Below are 27,414 nucleotides of genomic sequence, written 5' to 3' on the forward strand. Positions count from 1 at the left end.
TTTCCAAAAGACTGGCGATGATTTTTTGATCTTTCCAACTCCTCATTGGTGTTTCAGAAGCTTTCTTCATTTTTTGAAATTGAGCGTGAAGATTTTTATTTTCACAAGCCAGACTCTTCTTTTTACCTTCTGTTTCTTGTGCTTGTAAGTCTTTCTCCAAATTGAGGTTCCTCAGACTTTCCTTTAAGGCATGGATAGTCGCTTTGTATCCTTTTTCCTTTTCTCCCCAAATCAATCGTTCTTGTATTTTATCGTTAAAGTTTTGAACATGGGGTCTTTTTATTGGCCTTCTTTGATCGGGTTCTGGTGCATCATCCACGCGGGATCGTTTCTCAAATCACCTTGCATATCCAGGATTTATCTCGCCCTTTGTTGTGTCTGGAACTTGAGTATCATCTTTCAAGTATCAACATCCATTCCACATCTGTCTGAATTAAAGCTTCGGGAAGAGTGGCTTCGGGGTGTACCTCGATTACTTGCATACTCAAATCCTCATCATCAGGCACCACTTGGTATCTCCCTAGTTGTCTTAAAACTCTCTGTGGCGCATATGGCTGGATGCTTCTCAATCCCAATAGCAGCAAATAACTATTCAAGGTTGACATGTGTATCACTTCCCTTACCGGGAGCCATCCCAAAGTCCACTCAATTTGATTTGCCGTTAAAGATCTTAGATGAGATACCCAGGCTTCCACCCCTTCTGGAGACTTATAATCTTTTATTCTTTCTTCATAACTCTCGATGAAATTATCATTGCTTGGACCATACTGCATGAACTTGGGGTGATGTTGGAGATGTTCAATCATCCACATTTGTAACAAAATTTTGCACCCTTCAAAGATCTTTGCCCCTGATTTACATAAAGTCAATGCCCGATAGATGTCTGAGAGAATGATCGGGGCAAGGGTGTGATTTTCCTTAGTAGTGAGGACCTGTACGACTTTCGCTGTGCGAATATCAATTGTTCGTTCTTTGTTTGGGAAGACCATGATTCCCAGAAAAGCCACCATGAAAGGGAAGCGTCGGTGAATCTGCCAGGTGTCTTTGTTCTGTTTGTTAGTAAGGCCCTTTTCTTGAATTTCAAATCCGTCCGGCTTTCTGAACCTTGAATATAGGAAGTTGAAAGAACAACACCCGTTGACAAATTGCTTTTTCTGATTTGATTAGTGATGTTTAGAAGACCAAAGAATCGATGCACCTAGGGAGCCTTTGGGAATATTAGATTTTGATTTCTTAAATCTCCGTCAAAACCAGCATATCCAGTTATCTCTTCTAATGTAGGAGTAAGCTCGAAATCAGAGAAACGAAAGACATTGTGAACGAGGTCCCAAAAAGTTACTAACGCCGCAATCAAATCATCACGTGGTTTAACTTTCATAATATCTGTAAGAGTTCCCAAATGCTTAACGACCCATTTCTGACCATCTTCTCCTAACTCATGCCACCATATCTGAAGCCGAAATAGAAACTCATCTGCATTTTCGAATGGTGGGTTTTGGGTGGTGCTCATTTTGTATCTGCAATTAATTTTAACAAAATCAAGACTCCTTTTGAAAACAGACACTCATAAAAGAAAAATCATTTTTTTTATTTATTTAGCAAATTTTTTTTTCAAAATGTAAAACTATTTTGGGAATTCTCTAAAACAGCCCATTTTATTTCTCGGCTCTCACAATGATTTTTTTTTCAATTAAGCTGGTCAACATGCAAATCCGAGGCAAATGAATGCACAAGAAGCAAGTAGGATGCATCAGGATGGTCTTTTCATTTCGGGTTCACCTGTCCTAGACAGGCCCAACCCCTGTGTTGAGTCTCCAAGGTCAAATGTACATGATGCAAATAGACGTTCCTACTAGGGATCCGGTACGAGGCTGAGTTATTCTAAGTGAAAAACCTGAGGCAGATTGTTCTAGACCTGGCTTACCCAAACGGACAGTTTGAGCCGAAGTGGGGGCAACGTACCGGGAGCACGAAAGTCTACCCGGCCTAGTTACTTGTCCCAACTTCGTCTTATTTGGTATGACCTTTAACAGAAAGGTGGGCCACGCGCACGTGTGCACCATAAATTCAGAAGACTCAGAAAGAAGGGGGTTTCGTAGAGTTTTATATACACAATTCAGATAATATTAAAGCGGTAAAAAGCAACATTTAGCACATTAAGCATAAACATGTAAAAATCAGATAATAAATAAAGCCAACTATAACAGTTATTTTAAGCTCGAATTCTTGAACCTTGAACCAGAGATTCTGGGTAAATTCCCTAGCAGAGTCGCCAGAGCTGTCACACCTCCTTCTTCCGCCCCCGCGAGAGGCATAGGAGTTTTTCCAATTAAAGGACAATCGAAACGGGATTTGTTTATTTATTTCAGAGTCGCCACTTGGGAGATTTAGGGTGTCCCAAGTCACCGGTTTTAATCCCGAATCGAGGAAAATATGACTCTGTTTGTCATTCTGCGAACCAGAAATCCGAGTAAGGAATTCTGTTAATTCGGGAGAAGGTGTTAGGCATTCCCGAATTCCGTGGTTCTAGCACGGTCGCTTAACCATTTTTATACTTGGCCTAATTATCTCGATTTAATAAATACCTAATTTCTTGTTGCATGATTTTGTTACCGCTTTTGGTTAGATTGTTTACAATTATAAACCTTCCTTGAAACGAATCACGCGTACGTATATTCGCATTATATATTTTTTATAAATACAAAGAATCGTGTCACGCATACGTGTACACAATAAGATTGATAATATTTTTTGTATTTTTTATTATAAAAAAAATTATGTTCGAAATTGTGCTTAAAATAAAATTACGAACATTCATTACTCTTGTATGATTAAATAGTGAATGCACATCTCGGGTTATATGAAACTAATTTAATTTAAATATCCTCCGAAAAACCCCTTTTATTAAGAAAGTTTGCTCGAAGTTGCGCTAACGCATACTCCGAATTGTCTTTAGAAATGTAATCATGTCACGCGAACGTGTCCCCAATTACATAAAATATTTTTTGATGTTAATATAAATTTTCTACAACTATTTATTACGTCCATTTATTTTTAAATATGAAAACCATTGGAAATCACCAAATGGAATGTCTCGAGATTTCTTTAAAAAACCAAAATTTATTAGGTGTTGACCACAGATTATATTTTAAACGTGTGAATTATATACCTCGAAACTATTCGAATTAAAAGAATTAATGAGATAAAAAAATAATAAATAACGCGCAACTAAAACTACCATTTTTATCATGAATACGGTATTCGTATTTTTGCTTATGTATTTTTTAATACTTGATAATTATATGCACAAGTTATTTATCATTTTCCTAAGCTTAAGACTAAGTGTATATGTTTGAAAACTTACCAAAAGCGAATTACGTGTAAAAAACTAGGAAAAATTTAATTGATAAGCAAACTAATAGTTTTCGAAGAATTTCCATTATTCTATTCGGAGCGAACTCTGTTTTGTATATCTTTGACTTAAATGTTGCATTTTAGTATTTATAAATCCGACCTTCTTCTACACAACTAGTTTTTAGTCCAAAGGTCAAATTATTTGGTTAATTTGCTTACAATGATTGAATTTGGGATAGATAAAATTAAACCAATTTTCTTTATTTCGGCTTATGCAAGCTATTTACAAATACTAAATCTACACTTTATAAAAAATTTGACATTATTTTATATACTATTTTTAAGAAATGAATTGATCGCATTCCTAAAATAAATGGGCAATTTGTTATTAAAAAAAAACTAATCTACAAATTGATTTAATAAAATGACATTACATGTAACGTAGTTATACATCTGAACCATTCGTAATACTCCAACATCGTAAACGTAACGGATTATATCAATTCACCTCTCACCTATGGTTATACACATAACCGTTATCACGCCATATACGAACAAAATACAACTTACACCATCTAGCTTTAAACAAAAATCGGATATTTGACGAGATATGCTAGTAATGTAGTTTCTCGATATTTCCATACTATCCTATACTTAGCCAACCATATCACAAGATTTAATTAATGGCCAGCTTTCTGCCATGTTCCCTATCTTGACAAAAATAAATGTCATCACTAAACTTCAAAATAAATAAGATTACCGCAGAATTTATACTACTTCAAAAGGCCAATTGGCTAATAGTTTATCATGTCAAGTATAATACTATATTAACCAACTAAAACAAAACTGAAACTTAACTAATAGATTTAAATGAGTAGAGGACATAATTGCAATTCCAAACTTCATTTACTTGCAATGTTGAAGCTTTTCATGACATGAGTCTACAGATATGTACCTGGAAATAAGGGTAAAAGAGGTAATACTTCAGCAATAGCAGCAACAGAAACCCAACAGCAGAAAAATGCCAATGATTCAGCAGATTTGAGCAAAAACAGCAAGACCCGTGAAACCCAGACGCAGAGTAGCAGGAATCTTAGGAAATTTCAGATTTAAACCAAACAGTATCAACAAACAAACCCGGACAAATTCAGGGAAAACAATATTTCTGATTTTTTAAAAGCTTAGGAGAGAAAAACTGAAACTCTCAATCTCCAAAAATCAACCTTAACACTAGCTTCTAATGTAAAATTCTGTTTTTACTGTTTCTAATTTTTTATCTCTTTTTTTTTCTCTGTGTGTATATTCTGTCTCTCCTCTCTAACTGTTTTCTCTTCTTTTTCTTCTGTCCTCTCTATCTGTTCTGTCTATATTCTCTTCTGTCCTCTCTACTGATTTTTCAGCTCTTTTTAGATCCTTTCTGTATGTATATCTCTCTCTCTGTCTGTCTTGCAATCAGTCCCAACACCCCCTCTTTATACAAGTTTGCCTCTTCCTTTTTGTGCTGCCCGGCCCCTTTTCTCCTTTTAAAATCAGAATTTTCCACTCAAATAACACTAAGTCTGGATTTTCAATTAATCAAAACACTAAGGATACCTTTTTCCCTTGATTTCAGCCCCTTCCACTTTCTTTGGTTTTCCATTAGGATTAATTAATACCCCCCTGATAAAGCACTAGCAATAAAGTATCACACTAACTGTTTTATTCCCCAAACACCCCTGAAATTCCTTTACTATTACTACCCTAGACCAAACTGCCCACACTTAACATTTATCTAAACTAATCTGCCTAACAGCTAACAACCAATTCCTAAAATAAATCAAACAGCCATTCTATCCTCACAGATTTTGCCAAACAGGGAACTGCAATGGCTATGATCGATCCAGCATACCAAATGTCTAATAACTAATTGACAAAGGCTGAATTCAGACTGAACTTGAATAAAAACATATTAACACCTCACAGAACTCAGCAGAACCCTTTAAACTGAAATTGAAAATTGAACTAAGATCAACATAAATGCATGAACATTGTCAGCATATTGACAATGCCCTGAAACTAATTGCCTAGAGATCAACATACACAACATCCATTTGACGAACTTATTGATTTACAAACAAAAACGATTTAATTGACGAGTACTAATCAACTGATTATCTACAATAATTGTCAACAATCAGTCTATAAATAGATAAACAGGTTGTTTCAATCAGCATTAACAGAAATAGGAATTTATAAAACAACTAATCGACGAACTTAATCGAGTCGATTACACACATTGTAAACAATCAAAACAAACAGAAACAATGCTATAAGTGGATATGAGATAGAATCAAATAAAAAGATAGGAAAATTACACAGATTACTGAAACAGGCAACAATACACGCATAAGATACAAGAGAAAAATAGGGAAAATACCTCTGAATCTTCAAACCCAAAATATGTCCTAACCTTGAATTGATTTGAACCTTATTGAGGTCGAACGGACCTGAATCGAAGTATTCTAATTTGAGAATACTTTGATTAAGGTCCATTAGACCCCAAACCTTCATTTAATCAGACAAAATCCATGATTTGGAATTTTAGGGTTTCACTTTTTCTCAGATTTAGGGTTCAACCGTTTCTGGTCAGATTCGAACCAAACCAAGTTTGGTTTGGTTACAAGTGAGGTTAGGAGAGTGACTGGTGTGGGTTTGGGGTGCATTAGGGTACGTTTAAGTTATGCTCGAATCTTCGATTAAAGATTCGAGACGATGTAGGGTGATTCGAGGTGAACAACTAACAGATCTGTAACAAGGGCGTTTAGGGGGTACTATGGTGTTAATTAGGGACTGGTTGGTTTGGATCTGAGTTTGGCTCGAATCTTCAAATGAAGATTCGAGAAACTCCAGGAAGATTCGAGCTCAGTGGTTACCAGATTCGGATAGAGGATGGTCAGGGGGTTCAGGGGTGTTAAGGTGGTGACCGGCGGCGTCGTTGCCACCGGGTTTCAGGCGAGGGGGAGTTAGGGCGGCTAGGGTTTGGGGTATCGTCTCAAGGACGATGATGAACAGGAGAGGGAGGGGGTGTTTGGTTTGGGGGTGGGGTAAGGATTTGGGGCTTATATAGGGGAGGGGTGGTCTGATCTCGTCCGTTGGATTAAAAGGAAAAGACGACCTTGATTGAATCCCATCATACGACGTCGTTTCATTTAGTTGAAGATCTGAACTAGACCGTTGGATCTGACCGATCAATGGTCCAGATTGAAAGAATCCAAACGACGTCGTTTGGGAGACAGCTGAGAGACCTGGTCCTGGACTGGGTCATTACACATTTTGGGCCTGATTTTTGTCAAATAAAAACGGCCCAGCCCAAATTCTCCTTCCTATTTTCCTTTAATTCCTAATTATTAAAGTCCTAATTATAATTATAAAAATCAAAAATTACCCTTACAAAAATATTAATTATCCCTTAACAAACATTAACACACAAGACAAAACTTTAATCACACCATGACGTATTTAAATGGCAAAAATAGGATAAATGCATATCTTTTGTGATTTTTTTTTTTATAGTTAAATGACGGTTTAATTAATTCTTAAATTCATAATTAAATCCTAGATATGCATGCAATATGTATTTTTTTTCATTTAACTATAACAAAGTAAACAATTACAGATAAAACACAAATAATTATCCAAAAATACCACATAAATTCTAAAAATTGCATACAAAGAAAAATTATTTGTGATTTCTTTCGGAGTAGTTCTTGTGAGGCAAAAATCACGGGCTCACAATAAGCTTTTGGTTGTCCAGGAGCTTCTTCTGGTTGTCCAGAAGCTCCTTAAGGGACTCCTCCACTGAAGCTGGTACCTGGGGCTGTACGGGAACTGACTGGGCTGCCATTGAAATGGATAGCATAGACAGCTTAAAAGTTGCTGCCTGCATCCAATTGTCGATGTTGAAGAGTGTTTGGTTTAACCTATGAGCAGTCAACGGGTATGCTGAGGAGGAGGTCACTGAGCACGGCATGGAAGTAGATGGTCTGGAGGTAGGATCCGGTATGGCAGTGGGAGGCTGTGAAGTAGTGACTACCACTGCTGGCTCTTCAGACTGACCAGTAGAAGTAGTAGATTTGCCTTTGGATTTTGTGTTGTCGGGACCCTAAAGTCTGTACCATAAGAAGGGCTTCTTGGTCTTCACCTTGATATCGTAATCCTTTTTCTCTACCTCCTGATCTTCCAAGTACATGGTGAGGAAGTTCGGAAAGGGGTAGGATATATCACCCTCGTTGACCACTCTGGTGATCACCCTAGACATGATGTTCCCGACATTGATCGGGAATCCCGCCATATAGCTGCCACTACAATCACCCGGGAAACCGGCATGTCACTGTCATGAGTAGTGGGGTCTAGTTTGCTGCACACAAATATCTCCCAACCTTTTGCCTCGAATTTGAGGGTGTTCCTGTAGATAGGAATCCCCGCTGCCAATCAAGCTGGAGTAGTATTCGTGAGAACCAGTAGTGATGCCAACCACGGGGGGGCTGCCTCGTCCATAGCCACATTCTCTAAGTACAACCACTCATCTTCATCATTGAATCCTAGATAATCATTCAGAGTCTTTCCGTCAAAGTTGACCTTTAGGCTCCGCACCTTAGTCACAAATGTTCCCTTTTTGATGTGAGAGGCATTGGCGTAGAATTCCTTGACTAGGTGCTCATTAGCATCCGGCACCTTGCTAGTGAAGTACTCTCACCCCACTCTTTCATTGAAGTGTTGTTTCACATTGGGATTGTATGGTAGAAGATCTCGCTCTATGAACTGACGCTCATGTATGAGTGACTTTTGAGGCCACCACTCTCTGAATTTGTGATATGCCAGCTCACTGGCAAACCTCTGTCGCCATACCTCCGGTTTGGGTATCACCTCCTCTCCAGTCATTCGGTTCCTCGGTATCTACATCTATGGGATCCTGTGCCGGTGACGAAGCTATAGGTGAGGCTGAAACTGAGGACTCACTACTCTCTGCTAAGCCATCAGACGACTCAGAAGCAGCAGGAGAAGTAGGACATGCTGGGGGTGTAGGCTCCTCTGTAAAATGAAATCTCCCCGAAAATGCTGGTACATGTGGGCACCGAGTCACCCTCTAAGGCCTCCCTGGAGGAGACATAGTCACTTCCCTCGAAGTGGGATGTAGCTCTAGCTGCAGCTCTAATGTTTTTCCTCATTTGCCCAATTGATTTTTATATTGCTGGGTTAACTTAATTTGTCCTCATCCCCTACCCCGGGAGGACTCTGCTTTCCCCTTTTGTTTCTCACCGCCACCTCTAGATTTAACCATTATCTACAAACATAACCAGTGGCAAATTGTTAGTACTGGTGCTAGAAGAGGCAGTGAAGAAAAGCAAAAGAACAGTTGACAGTGCTTGAAAAGGTTGTAGATCGCTGACAACGGATAATGAAATGCGACCGCGGAGTGATCACCGCTGACCGCTGAAAATACAATGCGGTTGCAGAGGTGTAAGGATCAGACTACCCACCCTCTAATTCTATGCTATCACTGAGCGTGGAATATTGGGCGCAGCCATGGAGGTGGCACCGCTGTCCGCGGAATATTAACCGTGGTCGCGGACCCATGCTATTTGCTTCTCTGAACCTAAGCACCGCTGACCGCGAGAAAAGAAGCGCGGTCGTGGTAGTTGTACCGCTATCAGCAGAATTTGTCACCGCTGACCGCGGTCATCAAGACTTTCAAACTCAAACATGAACACTGACCATGGAAAAACTTCCATAGCCGCAGTATTCAAAAACGGTCTGAGTAATCCTAGGGTTTCAATTTTTCATGCATTTAGCGGATAGCATCTACATTGTTAACCCCACTAGGTATTCATTAATCAATCCTAACTATTTTAAGCCTAATTTAACTAATACTAATGAACCCTAAGTTAAAATTAAAAGAAAAGAAGAAGATGAAGTAAAAACTAATAATTAAAAGAAAAACAAGTACAAAATTAGGGATTAATGAAGGAGTGAAATTACCAGATGTGTAATGAGTGATGAAAAATGGACTTTAATTGTGCTTATGCAGATTGGGGCTCAAATAAACAGTGAAAATTTTAGTTTGAGAATCAAAGGATCGAAGAGGGTAAAAGACTTCATGATCTCCTATTTATAGAAAATACCCTGGGACCCACAACACTTACCTAGCGCGACTGCGGAAAATCACCGCGGTCCGTACTACCGACGAACAGAAGGCCTGCTTGATTGAAACAACCACTGAGAGCGGAAAATGATACGTTGCCGCAGAAAGACACCACTCTCAGCAAAAAATAGCACCGCGAACGCGGATGAAACTTCAGAGAAGTCTCATTTTGGACTTTTCAATCTCGCGTCCGCCACCAAATTACACCTATGCGATAAGGCCACCGCAGACCGCAAAAAATGGAGCACTGTCAGCGGTCCAATTTCAGACTGTTGCACAATTTTTTCAGCTTAGTCCTGCACTGCGTCAAACATTCCTACACATATCTCACAATCAGTTAGTTCAAAACAGAGCCTACACTAAGAAGAAAATCAAAAAGAAGAAAAACACATGGGTTGCCTCCCAAGAAGCGCCTGATTTAACGTCGCGGCATGACGCAAGTTACCATCAATCATTTGAGATGAATCATTGCCACCACGTGGCTGTCATCAAACTTGCCAAGATAGTGCTTCACTCTGTTCCTATTAACTCTAAAGATTTCACCATTTGTTTTTGAAATCAAGAGCACCAAACAGAGTTACAAGCACCACTTCAAAAGGTCTACTCCATTTTGACTTGAGCTTTCCCGGGAACAGTCATAACCGGGAGTTAAATAAGAGAACCAAGTCATCTTCCTTGAATTCCTTTCTACACGCATACTTGTCATGTAAGTACTTCATCTTGTCCTTATATAAGGATGAGTTGGAATTGCATGAAATCGGAACTCATCAAGCTCATTGAGTTACTCCACCCGGAGATTTGCTGCAACATCCTATTCAAGATTTAACTTTCTCAAAGCCCACATGGCCTTGTGCTCTAACTCAACCGGGAGATGGCAAGCTTTCCCAAACACCAACCGGTACGGAGGCATACCAATCAGAGTCTTGTAAGCAATCCTGTAAGCCCACAAAGCATCATCCAGTTTCTTTGACCAATCAGTCTTATTTTCATTGATATACTTTGACAATATGCTCTTAATCTCCCTATTGGAGACTTCAACTTGCCCACTAGCCTGAGGATGGTAAGGGGTTGAAACCTTGTGATTGACACCATACTTTGCAAGAAAATTGTCAAATGCCTTATTGCAGAAATGAGTACCCCCCATCACTGATGATTGCTCTAGGAGTGCCAAACCAAGTAAAGATATTCTTCTATAGAAAAGCCACCATACTCTGGGCCTCGTTGTTGGCTAAAGCCACAGGCTCAACCCATTTAGAAAAATAATAAACGGCCACCAGAATGTATATGTTGCCACATGAGCTCACAAAAGGTCCTATGAAGTCAATGCCCCACACATCAAATATGTCAACCTCAAGAATAGTAGTGAGAGGCATTTCATCCTTCTTTGAAATTCTACCTGCTCTCTGAAACTCATCACATCTCTTCACAAGCTCACCCGCATCCTTGTACAATGTAGGCCAATAAAAACCACAGCTAAGTACCTTTGAAGCTGTCCTCGCCCCACCATGATGACCACCGTAGGGGGAGGAATGACAAGCATCCAGAATACTCATTTGCTCTTCTTCTGGAACACATCTTTGGATCACACCATCATTACAAATTTTAAACAAATAAGGCTCATCCCAGTAGAAGTCCAATCTATCCCATTTAAACTTCTTCCTTTGGTTAGAAGAGAACTCACACGGAACAACATCAATCACAAGAAAGTTGGCAACATCCGCGAACCAAGGCATGATATTCATAGATACAGAGAGGGGTTGCTCATCATGGAATGAATCATTGATTTCGAGGCCATCACGAAGCATCCCTTCCTCCTCTAAGAGGGATAAGTGGTCCACCACTTGGTTTTCACTCCCTTTTCGATCAACAATATCAAGGTCAAACTCTTGAAGCAATAGAACCTATCTCATCAACTGAGCCTTAGAATCCTTCTTTGTCATCATGTAGCAGAGTGCTGCATGGTCAGTATGAACTATCAACTTAGCACCCATGAGATAAGGCCTAAACTTCTCCACTGCAAACACAATTGCTAACAACTCTTTTTCCGTCACTATGTAATTCACTTGAGCATCATTAATTGTTTTGCTTGCATAATACACTGAGTGAAACATCTTTTTGACCTTTTGACCCAAGACCGCTCCTACCGCAACATTACTTGCATCAAACATGAGCTCAAAAGGTAAGCTCCAATTGGGTGCAGTAATAATGGGAGTGGTTGTCAATTTGTACTTGAGAAGTTCAAAAGCCTTCATGAATTCATCATTAAACACGAACTTGGCATCCTTTTCCAATAACTTGCACAAAGGATTCACTACCTTTGAAAAGTCTTTGATGAATCTTCGGTAGAACCCCGCGTGCCCAAGAAAACTCTTAACCCCCTTGACTGAAGTAGGAGGAGGAATCTTTGAAATCACTTCAATTTTAGCCTTGTCCACCTCTATTCCGTTCTTTGAGATCTTATGGCTTAGGAAAATGCCCTCCTCGACTATAAAGTGACATTTTTCCCGGTCAAGCACAAGATTTGTCTCTTCACACCCGACTAGCACTTTGTCAAGATTCTTCAAACACTCATCAAAGGAGTCACCCACAACATTGAAATCATCCATGAACACTTCTAAGAAGTCATCCACCATGTCGGTAAATATAGCCATCATACATCGTTGAAAGGTAGCCGGTGCATTACACAAACCAAATGGCATCCTAGAAAATGCAAAGGTGCCATACGGACACGTGAAAGTGGTTTTCTCCTGATCTTCTGGAGCAATCAAAATCTGGTTGTAATCTGAGTACCCATTCAAGAAAGAGTAGAAGGCACGCCCAGTAAGTCTATCTAGCATTTGGTCATGAAAGGGCAACGAAAAATGAACTTTGCGGGTCACTTTATTTAGCTTGCGGTAGTCCATGCACACCCTCCATCCGGTGACAGTCCTAGTGGGAATCAACTCATTTCATTGGTAACCACAGTCATACCACCCTTCTTCGGCACACATTGTACCGGCAAAGTCCAAGAACTATCTGAGATGGGGTACACAACCCCTGCATCTAACCACTTGATCACCTCCTTTTTGACAACCTCTTACATAGCCTTGTTCAACCTCATTTGATGTTCCACAGAGGGCTTGGCATCATCTTCAAGTATAATTGTGTGCATGCAAAAGGCAGGGCTTATTCCCCGAATATCAGCTAGAGTCTATCCAATTGCCTTTTTCTTTCTTTGGAGCACCTTCAGTGTTGCATCTACCTACACGTTAGTAAGACAAGATGAAAGAATAATAGGTAAAGTTGAACTAGGGCCCAAGAATTCATACCTGAGGTGTGAAGGCAAAGGCTTCAACTCCAAAATGGGAAGTTCCTCAATTGAGGGCTTTGTTGGCGGAGTCTTTCTGTTCTTATGATCCAAAGAGAGCTTACGGGGCTCATAAGAATAAGAGCTCATTCCGTGCAAAGCATTGACATACTCCACCCGACCTTCATCCTAATTCACATCAAGGTTCAACAATACCTCTTCCAAAGGATCTTTCACATTGATCGTGGCACTAGTATCATCAACTATCACCTCCGTGACAAGATCCACAAAATAGCACACTTCAGTACTATTCAGCTGCTTCATTGATTTGCATACATGAAAGATAAATTTTTCGTCACCCACCTGAAAGGTGAGCTCCCCTTCTTCCACGTCAACCAATGCCTTCCATATTGCAAGGAAAGGTCTTCCCAATATTATCGACACCTCATAGTCGACTTTGCAGTCCAAAATCACAAAGTCAGCAGGCAAAATAAACTTGTCCACCCGAACAAGTATATCATCAATAATACTAAGCGGCCTCTTCATTGTTCTATCCGCCATTTGCAATCTCATTGAAGTTGCTCTCGGTTGAGTAATACCCAAAGTTTTGAACACGGAGTAAGGCATCAAATTGATACTTGCTCCAAAATCACACAATGCCTTTGTAAAGTCCGCACTCCCAATGATACATGGAATGGTGAAAGCGTCGGGATCTTCAAGCTTTGGAGCTATCGAGTGCACAATTGCACTTACTTGATGAGTCATTTTGATGGTCTCACAATTCATGGATCTCTTTTTAGTCACCAAGTCTTGCATAAACTTGGTGTAACCGGACATTTGCTCAAGAGCTTCCACCAAAGGAACATTGATCGACAAACTTTTCTTCATCTCAATAAACTTCTTAAATTGGTTTTCATTCTTTTGCTTCACAGTTCTTTAAGGGTAAGGTGGAGGAGGACTTGGCAAGGGAGCCTTAGCCTTGGGCACTACCATTTCCGGTATGTCTATTACGTGTTCCCTAGATAGGTTCACGTCATCTTGAGTCTCCACCTCATTATCATGAATATCAATTCTCACTTCCGCATTCAAATTCTCTTCACTCACTTGCTCATCAACTATAGGAACATCATCATCTTGTACTTCAACCTCATCACTCACAACTTTCTTTTGCTTGGAGGTCTTTATTTCACCACCTCGATCGTTTCTAGTAATCACCGCCATTGCATGCCCAGTATTGTTCCCAACCTTCGGGTTTACTACCGTATCTCTAGGTAGAGCCCCCTTAGGGCGAGTATTCAAAGATTGCGAAATATGGCCAAGTTAAACCTCTAAGTTTCGGATTGAAGTATTATGGGATGTTAACTGGGCATTAGAGTTGGTATTTTTTTTCATCATTTGTTCAAACATCATCTCGATCCTTCACACCTCATTGTTTGATGAGCTAGGACCTTGGGACGGAAATGGAGGCGGGTTGTTTGGTTGTTGATACATCGGAGGTCTTTGAAAGCCTTGCCCCCGATTCCCTTGATTGCCATTATTCCAACCCCCTTAGTTGTTGTTTCCTCCCCAATTGTTGTTGTTGCCACTCCAATTTCCCTGGTTGTTCTAGTTGCCCCAATTCTGATTGTTGTTCCCCCAGTTGCCATTTCCTTGTTAATTTTGATTCCCTCAATTTCCTTGGGATCTCCACTGTTGTTGTTGGTTAGGAGCACCGCCTCTTGTCCTTGATAATTGTTCACGTACTTCACTTCTTCACCTTGCTCATCATACCCATCATCTTGGTTGAAACCACCACTACCCTGCTCATATTGATCTGGACTACCTTGACCTTGTTGACCTCTTTGTCACCTCTTGTTGACCAACATGTTGACACCTTCCATAGCATTTACTTGTCTCGGTGCTTGAACTTGTTGCAATTAAGCTTTTGCCCACTGGTTAATTGTTGTAGTTAACTCTGCTATTGCCTGGCCATGGTCGTGGAGCTCTTTGTATAGGTGAATGATAGTAAGATCACCTTGTGGCACATTAGCTCGACTTTGCCAAGTTGAGGAAGTATATGCCATCTCATCCAATATCTCACACGCCTCAGCATAAGGTGTGTTCATAAAATTTTCCCCTGCTAGCTGGTTCACTACACTCTAACTGGTCGTGTTAATGCCACGGTAGAATGTCTGTTGGATCATTCCTTCGATCATGTCATTGTTCGGACATTCTTTTACCATTGTCCGATATCTCTCCCAGATCTCATGAAGTGGTTCATTAGGTTCTTGTTTGAAGGCCAAAATCTCATCTCTCAAAGTTGTCATATGCCCCGACGAGAAAAACTTAGCTATAAACTTGTCCGCCAACTCATCACACGTAGTGATGGAATGGTTGGGAAGTATTTCGAGCCAGTCCAAAGTTTTCCCTCTAATTGAAAAAGGGAACAATCTCAACCTCAATGCATCCTCCGACACATCAGTATGTTTGCTTCCCCAGCAGGTATCCACAAAGCCTTTAAGATGTTTATATGCATTCTGATGAGGAGCACCTGTGAAGTACCTTCGTTGCTCCAATAAAGTCAACATCACATTTGTAATTTGGAAATTGTCCACCCGGATCCGGGGTGGGACAATTGCACTTGCGTATCCTTCATTTGGAAGCACTTGAGGAGCGACTCTTGGAGGAGGTGGGGGAGGGTCTGGAACATTGTCATTGGCTTAGCGGCCTCTTCTTTGACCTTGAGGTACTAGAGGCACCTCATCTTCACCATTATCATCTACCTCCTCCCCTAGGAGAACACTTCCAAGAGGATCATTGTTTGCCATTTTGGACCTAAATTGATGACATACACAAGTTAGTAACACAGAAGGAAAGAAAAACAAGACACAAAACTAGTCAGATAGATAGCCAAAACCGTTTAGCTCCCCAGCAACGGCGACAAAAAGTGATCGGCTCCAACCCTATACCACTATAGAGTGGCATGAGACATCGATGAAGCTTTTACCCGAAAGGTCGGGATCGAATCCACAGAGAGCTAAGATAGGTTTAGAATTGGGTTCCTATCTAATCTAGCACTGTGCATTGTTCTTAATTTCACTTCCAATCATACTATGTTTGTTTACTATCTACCTTAATACTAATGATGCAGGAAAATAAGCTAAGTATGATATTTTTGTAAGGTTTTCTTAATTGGTATAAAGGCACTAAGGAAGTGACTTACACCTAGGTGGGTATCTAACGGGGTCTAAAACTTAGGGTATACTTGTTATAATTGGGATCATGATATAGCCATTGCACATAACTACATACTCTATACCTCTCGATAGTTTGAGTGACTTTGCTCTAATTGACTTTCTCAAGCCCAATTGGCTGTCAAACAATGCAAGCAAATTTGGCTCAAGTCGGGTATTACTATCTTTAGGTTTAACCCTTTAATTGGGGCTTTCAATCTCTTGAATGCACCCCAATTCCTTGTTGGCATGGATTTCCTAGACTTAGTCTCTCTTTCTCAAGAAGAGCCTAAGTCAAAAGGCACAAATCAGTATTTGCAACTGCCAATTTAACATTTAAAGCATAAATCAAGCCAATATCATTCACCCATAAATATTTAAGCCCTAAAATTGAAGACACATTAAATACTCACATTAGGGTTGAGCCACAACCCTAGATAATGGGTTTAACTTCTCATAATCAAAGAGGAAAATAAAGATTTAGATGAAATATAACCCATAAAAAGTAATTACACGAGAAGAATGTAAGATTAATGGTTAACCAAGCTCTAAAATTACTCAAAATAACAAAAAGTTAATATTCGTGTGTTCTGCTTACAACAGATGACCTAAAAATCTGAAAAAGAACTATTGATACACAGCTAAATGTTTCGGACAAAATTTCCCCTAGGAGGATTCTGCAGACAGCGGAAAATGGACTACCTCAATGCTTAGACTACCGCGGCCGCACAAAAGCAAGCGCGGACCGTTGTTCTTCTCTTTTTAGCTGGTTCTGAACTTGAGTCAGATGGGAGAGGAAAAACTACCACCTTAGCGCTCCTCCAACCATGGCCGCGAAATATGAGCGCGGACCGCGGTCTTCAATTTGAGCTCAGGACTTGCTTCTTTGATTCTCTCTTCCGCTGAGGGCGATAACTTGACCGCGGCCGCGTTAGAGACACCGCTGCCGCGCAATTTCACCGCCGGCAGTGATACTTGTTAAGCTTCAGAATATGGCTCTCTAAACCTTGCCACCACTGAGAGCGTAGTTAAGACCGCCTCAGCGGTGGATCCTCCACGTACGCGTCTATTTCTCCGTTGTCAGCACCCCTTGTGACTCAACTTTGAACTTGTGCAGGTTTCACTCCTTTTTGAGTTGGTTATGACTTCCTTGTATCTTTTTTTACCAAACATTGCAAACAAGCACAATAAGTTAGCTTTCGGGAGTACTTGTACACACTTTTAATCCAAAACCTAAGCAAAAAAGAAGCATAAAATAGGCTAGAATCCCTAGTTATCAAGTGTGGTCCCCCACAATAAGGACAAGGGTTATCAAAGTATGAACAACTACTATCCGACAAATTTTCATTATATGATGCCATTTTTCAACAACTAAGAAAACAAATAAGCAGATAAACAAAGATAAGAAAATAAATACATAAATATTCACAAGTTTGGACCAAAGCATTTATGCTTACTTCTCAAACAAACTAAACACGCCAAATTGTTCCCCGGCAATGGTGCCAATAATTATGATGTCCAAATCTACTACTAAAAAGTAAATGGACTCGGTCTCATGCTAATCTACCCAACTATGAGTCGGGGTCGAATCCCATAGAGAACAATATGTAGGCGATTAGGCGTGTAAGAGAATTATCACGTATTATACTAAGCCAAACACTTAGAATCTTTTTGAGAATATTTATAACTAAATGCGAAAATAAAAACTAACCTAGAAAGCAAGTAAAATGATCAATGGCTACAAGCATGGATGCATTGGGAATTACACTCAAATAACGATCCAATGTATTTCACAATTTAACAAATATGAGTGAGTTTACACTCAAAGACTTGCCATTTGCGAAGGGTGACTGTCTGGTTTGACTTCGCATTTGCGACCTTTTTATTGCATTTGCGAACACTTCTTGACTGGGTTGATTTTGCATTTGCAATGTGTTAATCGCAATTGTGATTGCTGCTATCTTCGCATTTCCCACATTTATGTCGCAATTGCGACATCTGAGGCCATTTTCCAGATTTTCTTCTTTTCAACTTCTTTTTGACTCATTTTCACTTGGTTTATTCATGATCACTTCTAAATCACATAGAACCTATAAAAATAAAAGTAAATGACATTAAACACATGATTTTATCACTCAAACATAGCAAAAATTTAAGCTTAAAGACAAGATAAGTTGGTAAAATACCAACTATCAATGGGGCAGCACGACAGTGTATTTCTGCTGCTGCTCGTCAGAACCTGTTCTCTTTACCTTACCACTAGCGCCCCACGTGAGGCGGTTCATGGCGCGACACGCTTGTGTAATTTTCTCAGAGTATTTTTCCTATTTCAACTTGGAAAAGGTAATTTTACCTGGGCCCACTCCTACAAGGTATAAATACACCAAAAAGATATTTTTTAAGGGACTTTTGACCTTGCAACCTTTGGAAGAGCATTGGAGGCTACAAGACACGGGATTCCCTTATCTTTCCATCAATTCAATATGAGGGTTTGGATTGTAAATTTAGGTTGATGCTTTCTTATTCTTCAATTATAATTGTGATGACTTCCTCCATGATCATGGAGTAATTTTTCTCAGGGTTTGATAGATATGGTATTTTGATAAATATTTGTGGATTTTAACTCTTTTTTGTGCTTGAATTCGTTTATGTAGTTTTGAATTGTTGCAACTTTAGTCATCAGTTTATTTAATCGAAAGTGAAATATCTTGGTGATTATCATTGCATTCTTTTTTTATTATTTAATTCATTGATTCTCTTAAAGTATCGAAATAGCTTGTTGAATTGTTGAATGAATCAAGTTAGGAGAATATTCAAGAAATGTTTTCCTAAGGACCAATCCATTAATGCATGCTTTCATACTTCACAATGGTTATATTAGTTCACTTCATAGAGTTAAGATTTTATCGAGAGAGGAGTCATGACTACACGTTTGAACTAATTATCGAGTAAATTCCTTAGAATCATTAGAATATTAGAGTGACTTAAACTAGAGTTAAATCCCAAATAGCTATCTTGCAACTATCCTGTCAAACCCTTATTCCTCACTTTGATAATAAACCAACTTTACTAATCTCGAGTTCCTTGCAGTCAATTGTCAATTACTTTACTTCAGTAATTAATCGTAGTTTGTAATTAATCCAAATCAAGTTTCCATCATTCTGAATAGCAGTTAAACTAGAAATTACTAGAGCATTATTTAAATTCAGTCCCTGTGGAGACGATAATTAAACTATACTATCTTTGGCTAGCGAGCATTAATTTTGTGTTGTATTTTGCGCTCGTCAAATTTGGCGCCGTTGGCAGGGATTGACAATTAATAGGGTTCAAATTAATTTTTTGTACTAATTTGGGATTTTTTTTAATTTTATTTTATTTATTCTTTACGAGATTCCTCTTTCGTGTGTAGGCAACAGATTGACTTCTTTGGTGTATGACTCAATCCTCTTCAAAGGAACTGATTCCATACAATCATAGGTGGAAAAGAGTCTGCGACCTTCAACCCCAGAACACATGGCTAATAACGGTGAGGGCGAAGTAGATTTAGCTGCAAGAGAGGCAACGCAACATAGAGAATAAGATCCAAGGATAGCAGCTGAGACAACCCGTAGAGATGCTCATGAGATCGTCAACGATGATGGGGGTCAAAGATTCAATCTAAATCAACCCTTGGTTGAAGACCAGTTCAAGAATGTTGTATCCAGTCCGGGTAGAACATTGGGTAATTACGCCAGACCAGTCTACAATCAGGGACTGTCCAGAATCAGACCTCCACCAGTAGTAGCAAAAAATTTTGAGTTGAAGCAAGGCTTCCTTCAAACTATCTAGAACAATTGTGTCTTCAAAGAGAAAGTAAATGAAGATTCTAACAACACTTGATGGAATTTGAGTAAATCATGAACACATTCCAGTACAACGGAGTGTCAAAAGATGCAGTATACTTAAGGGCATTCCCTTTTTCACTGAAGGATGACGTGAAGCACTAGTTTCATAGCTTACCCATAGGGTCGATCAGGACATGGGAAGATATGACTAAAACGTTTCTTGACAAATACGTTTTAGACGCAAAAACAGTGAAGTTCAGAAGGGAAATTCAGAACTTCTGCCAAATAGACACTGAAACAATTTTCGAGGCTTGGGAAAGATTCAAGGCGATAGTGAGGAAGTGTCAACATAATGGGATTGAATTGTGGATGCAACTCCAAGACTTTTGGGATGGACTAATACCTCCCTCACAACGAACTCTGAACACAGCAGTCGGAGGTCCTTTAATGAAGAAGACTCATGCGGAGATTGTGGCAATTTTTATGAGCTCTATGAAGATGCTAACAGTGGCCTGCTGAGAGTAATCATAGGAGAAAAGCATTTGGGGTTCATCAAGTTGATTCTAACACCGTAGTGCAAGTCAGACTAGGCGCCATAGCCAAAGAGATAAGAAAGTTGACCGTAGCCAAGTTCCAGAGCCAATCATCACCAGTTTGTGATTTCTGTAAAATGGGTCATCCAATGCATGTGTGTCAGGCCTTAACTGCAGATGAAGTGGTAAATGCTATGGGTAGCTTTGATATAGGCAACTACAGAGTGGTAATAATTCCAATCCTATGGGACAGAGGCACCCAGGCTTTTCTTGGAATTCACAAAGTGGAATCCTAAACTCATGGCAACAGAATAACTCCAAACCCAGGGACAAAGAGCTCCAGATTTTAAAAATCACCAAAGGCAGCAATATCAGCCTCCATAGTCCAATCATTCTAGCATGGAAGATCTGATGAAGGCCTTTATTATTAAGACATATGAGAGGCATGACACCTACTGTGTAGTTATCAAAGAAATGGGCACATCTTTTTGAAACCTAGAAAGACAGGTTGGGCAACTAGCTACTTTATTGTCTGATAGGGTTCCAGGAACTCTCCTTGCTGATACTGAAAGAAATCCAAAAGAGATGATAAATGCAGTGTCTTTGAAGAGTGGATAGAATTTAAGGATTCCTTAGCAAACGAAAAGGACAAGCCGATTGAAAGACAGATGGAGATTGTGGAAGGGCAGAAAAATGGTAACATTCAAAAAGGTGCAGGGGTCGTAGGATGGTTTGAAGAAGAAGGGGAATATTAGAGCTCAAAAAAAAGAAGGATGATAATGCAACAAATACTGAGACTGAAGAGAGCAAATACATGCCTGGTCAACCTTTCCCCAGAACCAACGAAGAGAGAAGTTAGATAAACAATTCGAGCACTTTCTAAAAGTCTTCAAGCAGGTGAATGTGAATATACCTTTCACAGAAGTGCTTTCACAGATGCCATCTGATGCTAAATTCATGAAGGAGATATTGTCCAAGAAGCAGAAAGTGAAAGAGACATCGGTTGTCAAGCTGATAGAGCATTGTAGTGCCATCTTGCAAAATAAGCTCCCTAAAAATGTGGAGATCTAGGGAGTTTTACTATACCTTTCTCTTTAGGAAGTACTAAATTTAAAAAATCTTTATGTGATTCAGGTGCTTCTGTTAATCTTATACCTTTATCTATTTACAGGAAATTGGAGGGTGAGATTGGAGAAATCGGGTCGATACATGTGTCCTTGCAGCTAGTGGATCAAACCATGATCATACCCAAATGAATAGTGGAAGATGTGGTGGTTTGGGTAGACAAATTTAAGTTCCCTGTGGACTTTATTATGGTGAACATGGAGGAAAATAGGGAGGTCCCTCTAATTTTAGGAAGATCCTTCTTAGCAATGGGCAGAGCAATTCTAGATATTCAGGAAAGGCAGCTCAGGCTCAGAGTGGGGGATGAAAGGCTGATTTTTAAAAGGGAAGGAAGGGTGCCCTGAAAGAGCAAATCGGAAAGAGTGAAGCTAATCAGTGTGGGGTGTACCCAAAGAGGGCAGAAAAGAAGCTCTCAGAATGGATGAGTGCACTAGGTCAGGCGTGCAAAGGAGATCCCGACTTCGATTTAGACCCCGACTAGATGAATTAGGGAAGTTTCCTTTACCTCTTGCTTTTTATTTGTGTATCAAGGGGACGTACCACAATTTAAGTGTAGGGTTGGGAATGTATATATGTATATGTGTGTTTGTAGTCGTTTCTTTTGATTGAAAAAAAATGATTTTTCCTGACATCGTCTGTTTCTTGAGGGATTAAAGTTGAAGGAAAAAAACTCTAGTTGTTTATTTGTGTTCTGTTTTCTTAGGTAGTGTAACAATTCTCCCTTGGTTTTTCTTTGTGGCGTGGTTCTTTTCCAAGGGTTTTGCTTGAATCGGGTGTGGTTAGTTTTTCTTTTAGTAGGAGTAGTGAAGTCTTGTGCTATGTATTAAATGGAGATGACTTTTCTTGACTTTGTTGTGCCTTGAGAGTAGTGAGTGCCTGATTTTTGACGCCTAGGGTCAGTTCTTGACTCTTAAATAAGTACCTTAAATTATGCAATTGTAACGTTGCTTAAATTCCTTGACTAGAGAGTCGGATAGATCTGACCCTAAATGAGTTATGTGCCAATGTGTGTGTGAGAGGTTTTGTGATATTCTGTGCATGTCGGTTGATGTCTAGAACTAGCCATGTGTATTTGCAAAGCGAAATAGTAGTCTTGTTCAGTCTAGAAAGTGATATAGACATTTCTTTGTTGATCCACATATATGCTTTTACCCACATAATGAATGTGTATCTTAGTTAGCCCCATTGAACATGTAATCCTATTTCTTTGGCAATCACATTATAAGCTTGACCCCTTATTTGAATTTTCTATCTATTTGAACCTTTTAACTCTCGTGAGCACTTGAAATTGTTATGAGCCGATGAAAGCAAAAGTTGAGGTATGGTCGGATTTTGAGTGGAACTATTGAAAAAGAAAAAAGGTGCACTATTTGAAAATTTGGGAGAGCCACTTGTAGGGAATTGAAAAAAAGATTTTGTTGAAAAAATAGAAAAAAAAATATAACTTAGAAAAGAAAATATTGGATTCCATGCTAGTGGTAGTTCTCATCTCGTTTGTGCTTAAAGATATGGGGAGATTGATGCTATTATGAATGAAGTTTGGGGTTTGGTTCAACATAAGTGTGGGGTTTGAATTGTTAATATATATGTATTAAAGTGCTTAAGGAGGTGTAGTCACTATATCCAAATCTATCCTACCTGTCCCGCAGCCTACATTACAACCAAATTAAGTCCTACTTGATCTTTGACTAAATGAGCTCTAATTAGTAGAGTATTGCAGTACTGGCAAGCCTATGGTACGTCTTCTATGGCATATGAATATTAATTCTGAGAGTGGGTGAATACTTTCAATCTTGAATTCCTATTTGTTCTTGAATTTATTGTGTGTGGAACTACTCTCTATTATTTGTATGGGGGCACATGATTTGCGAAGGTAAGGTGAATTCTTTGACATCTGTATTAGAGTAAGTGAGCATTTTGTGAAAGATGTGTGGTACTAGTAAGTCGAGTCTTGAGGCTAGGATGTTATGATAGGGTACTTAGTCGGCTTTAAATATTCTTGGCATGATGCGTTAGGGAAGTTGTCTGATAAGAAGGTCGTATCTATGTAAAGTGCAGTTTGATTGCTCAAGGACCAACAATGGTTTAAGTGTGGGGTGTTGATGGTAGGCTAGAACCACGTGTTTTAGTCATAGTTTTCACTCTAATTACTGTATTTAACTTGTGTTTGAGATTAAATGTTAGTGTATTGCACTAATGATGTGTTTTATTCCTTGTTGGAAGTGATTTCGAGTTAAAAAGATAATCGGGAGCTAAATGGAACAAGTTGGATCTTTGAAGTCTGAGTAAAAGTCCAAGGGATTCAACCGGGATTGCATTTGAGGGGTAGAGAGCCAAGTCTGGATACCAAAAATCGAAGAAAAATATTTCACTCTGGACTTGTATTGTTGCGCCACATGGGGCGGCAGGGTAGTGTATTTCTGTTGCGTTAGAACCTGCTCTCTGAACTTCCCAACTAGCGCCCCGCATGGGGCGGAGCATGGAGCGGTGCGCCTATGTAATTTTCTCAGAATATTTGTCCTGTTTTGGCTTGGAAAAGATAATTTTGCCTGGGCTCACTCTTACAGAGTATAAATATACCAAGACGCTTTGGAAGGAACTTTTGACCTTGGAACCTTTGGGAGAGCATTGGAGGCTACAAGACACGGGATTCCATCATCTTTCCATCAATTCAATACGGGAGTTTGGATGGTAAAGTTAGATTGATGCTTTCGTATTCTTCAATTATAATTGTGATGACTTCCTCCATGATTATGGAGTAATTTTCCTTAGGTTTTGACGGATATGATGTTTGATAATTATTTGTGGATTTTAACTCTAGTTCTGTTCGAATTCGTTTATGGAGTTTTTAATTGTTTCAACTTTATTCATCAGTTTATTTAATCGAAATAGGAATATCTTCGTGATTATCTTTGCATTAATTTATTTAATTTAATTCATCGATTCTCTTAAGCAATCGAAGAGCTTGTTGAATTGTTGATTGAATCAAGTTAGGAGAATATTCGAGAGACGTTTTTCTAAGGACCAATCCATTAACGCATGCTTGCATGCTTCAGAGTGCTTATATTAGTACACTTAGTAGAGTTAAGATTTAATCGAGAAAGGAAACTTGACTACACGTTTGAATTAATCATCGAGTGAATTTGTGAGAATCATTAGAATATTAGAGGAATTAAACTAGAGTTAAATCTCAAATAGCTATCTTGCACTTATCTTGTCAAATCCTTATTCCTCACTTTGATAAGAAACCAACTTTGCTAATCTCGAGTTCTTTGCAGTCAATTGTTAATTACTTTAGTGTACTTGTTAATCATAGTTCCTAATCAATCCAAATCAAGTTTTGATCATTCTGAACAGTAGTTAAACCAGAAATTACTAGAGCATTGTTTAAATCAAATCCCTGTGGAGAAAATAATTAAACTATACGAGAGAGGAGTCTTGACGACATGTTTGAACTAATCATCGAGTAAATTCCTGAGAATCATTAGAATATTAGAGTGAATTAAACTAGAATTAAATCCCAAATAGTTATCTCGTACCTGTTCTGTCAAACCCTTATTCCTCACTTTGATAAAAAACTAACTTTACTAATCTCGAGATCTTTGCAGTCAATTGTCAATTACTTTACTTTAGTAGTTAATCGTAGTTCGTAATCAATTCAAATTAAGTTTTGATCATACTGAATAGCAGTTAAACCAGAAATTACTAGAGTATTATCTAAATTCAGTCCTTGTGGAGAGGATAATTAAACTATACTATGTTTGGCTAGCGAGCATCAACTTCGTGTTGTGTTTTACACTCGTCAAACTCTGCCCAGGAAGATCTCTATGGTTGGATATGGAAGCTGAAGGTTCCTAATAAGATCAAATTCTTCACATGGCTGATATATCAAAATAGACTTCCCACTGGAAGTTATCTCCACCACATTGGCCTGAATATAGACCCTAATTGCTCCTATTGTGGTGGGCATGTAGAGGACATCAACCATATCTTCTTTGATTTTACTAATGCCAATGATTTCTGGATTAACCTAGTTAAGGCCAGTACCAATAGCCAGAATCTCCCCCAAAATGCTTTCACAACGCAAAAATAGGAGGATACTTGGCAAAAACTTCAGCATATCCCTTTCAATGCTTGTATTGATTGGAAAATGATGCTCCTCTTTTGTTTCTGGAGAATCTAGAAAACTAGAAACACTAATGTTTTTGGAAAAAGAAAGAACCACATCTCTATCCAATAAGCAATTGCTATGGTAGTTGAATATTGCCACTTAGCTGCTAGGCAGAATCCACTCCCTGTAAGAGTTACTCAATACTTCAAATGGCAACCACCAGAGGTTGGGACACTAAAGCTTAACATTGATGAAGTTGCTTGCGCTTCAATTGGGCAAGGGGGTATAGCGGGTATAGCGGGTGTCTTTAGGAATAATAGAGGGACTGGGTTATGAGCTACATGAAATGTTTAACTAACACATCTGCTATTACAGCGGAGCTTCAAGCTTTTTGGCAGGGTTAAGAATTGTTATTGATCATATGCTATCTGCAATTGTGATTGATACTGACTCCACTGAGGTAACAAACATGATAAAAAAATGGCAATTTAACTCACAACCCCATAATCTATGATTGCAGGTCAATGATGAAACAGCTAGGGAATCCAGCCATAGGGCATAGCTATAGGGAGTAGAACCAAGTGGCATACCTCCTCGTGAAGGAAGGAGCAAAAAAAGGAAGCTTTGAAAATACTAAGTTTTTTGCAGTTCCTCTGGTGTTTGCTAATGAGGCAGTATGGGCAGACATATTAGGAACTGTTTTTAAGAGCAAAGTTAATGTTTATAATATTGATATACTTACTAGTATTGCTGCTACTCAAGGGAACTCCAATTCCCTTACTAATAATGTAATTTTGCAGCACTGTTGATAATATCATAATATCCGGTTTACCAACAAAAAAAAAGCTATATATGCATGCTAAGGATTTAGTACTATATAATTTATAAAGATGAAGAAATAGAAGATGCTAATCCAAAATAATGAAAGTAATTAAAACAAGTATAGAAGTATTAATCTGATTAGTCATCACCCAATTGCATAGACTAAAAAAGGTTGGTGAATATATATATATATATATATATATATATATATATATATATATATATATATATATGGAAAAGTAAATAGTGAATACTATGGGCTATTTGTACGTGCAAAGATCCCAAGAGGAGTCTGACTTGAGTTTGAGGACATGCTCTCTACTTTTTTGGTTCAAAACTTTTATGCTGTTGCGTAATTCTACAAACGTTCGAGAAATGAACTGAATGTAGACTAATGATTGAGCAGATTAAAGAAACGCATGAACATGGCAACATACATGCAAACAGCAAAGTTTATAGATTTGACAGCGCACACACGTTACACCTTATTTAATTACAGTGGCAATTTATTACAATTTTTTTCGTTTTTTACTTAAAAAATAAAAGTTAAGTGTCCATAAATAGTTAAAGATTAGCAAATGAAGTGAAAGCTATAGTTTACTTTCAAATGTAACTTCTTTTGAGAATAAATACATAGTTTACATATTCACCTTGCACCTAAATTCGTTGTGATGGCGCCTATCGTGGAACTAGGCCAGCCTCAAATCAACGTAATTCAATACCACAGTGTAAATATTAAAAATCATTTGCGGAAAACCTTCATCATTTTTAAAATAAATCGTTTAAGACATAAAAGAAATATTTATATTACGATATACTCGTCCCAAAACCACGGTGTCACTGAGATCATGAGCGTCTAAGGTAAATACATAATCTATCAAAGTGTCTAAGAACCAACAAAAAAATATAACTGGAAATGAGAAGGAGAGCCTAGGCCTGCGAACGCCATGCAGATACCTCAGTAAC

At 38.8% G+C, this 27,414-nt stretch overlaps 1 protein-coding gene across 1 annotated transcript; it reads right to left on the reverse strand.

The window, feature by feature from the left end:
- Positions 1-12,725: 12,725 nt before the first annotated feature.
- LOC138871319 (uncharacterized) lies at positions 12,726-13,709 on the reverse strand. The gene is made up of 2 exons (XM_070149191.1): positions 13,038-13,709; positions 12,726-12,776 (listed from the first exon to the last, which is right to left on the reverse strand). Exons 1-2 carry the CDS (start codon positions 13,707-13,709, stop codon positions 12,726-12,728), a joined length of 723 nt encoding a protein of 240 aa, XP_070005292.1.
- Between the last annotated feature and the right edge of the window lie 13,705 nt (positions 13,710-27,414).

This window comes from Nicotiana sylvestris, chromosome 6 (assembly GCF_000393655.2).
Source record: "Nicotiana sylvestris chromosome 6, ASM39365v2, whole genome shotgun sequence".
In the NCBI taxonomy this organism is placed as follows: Eukaryota; Viridiplantae; Streptophyta; class Magnoliopsida; order Solanales; family Solanaceae; genus Nicotiana; species Nicotiana sylvestris.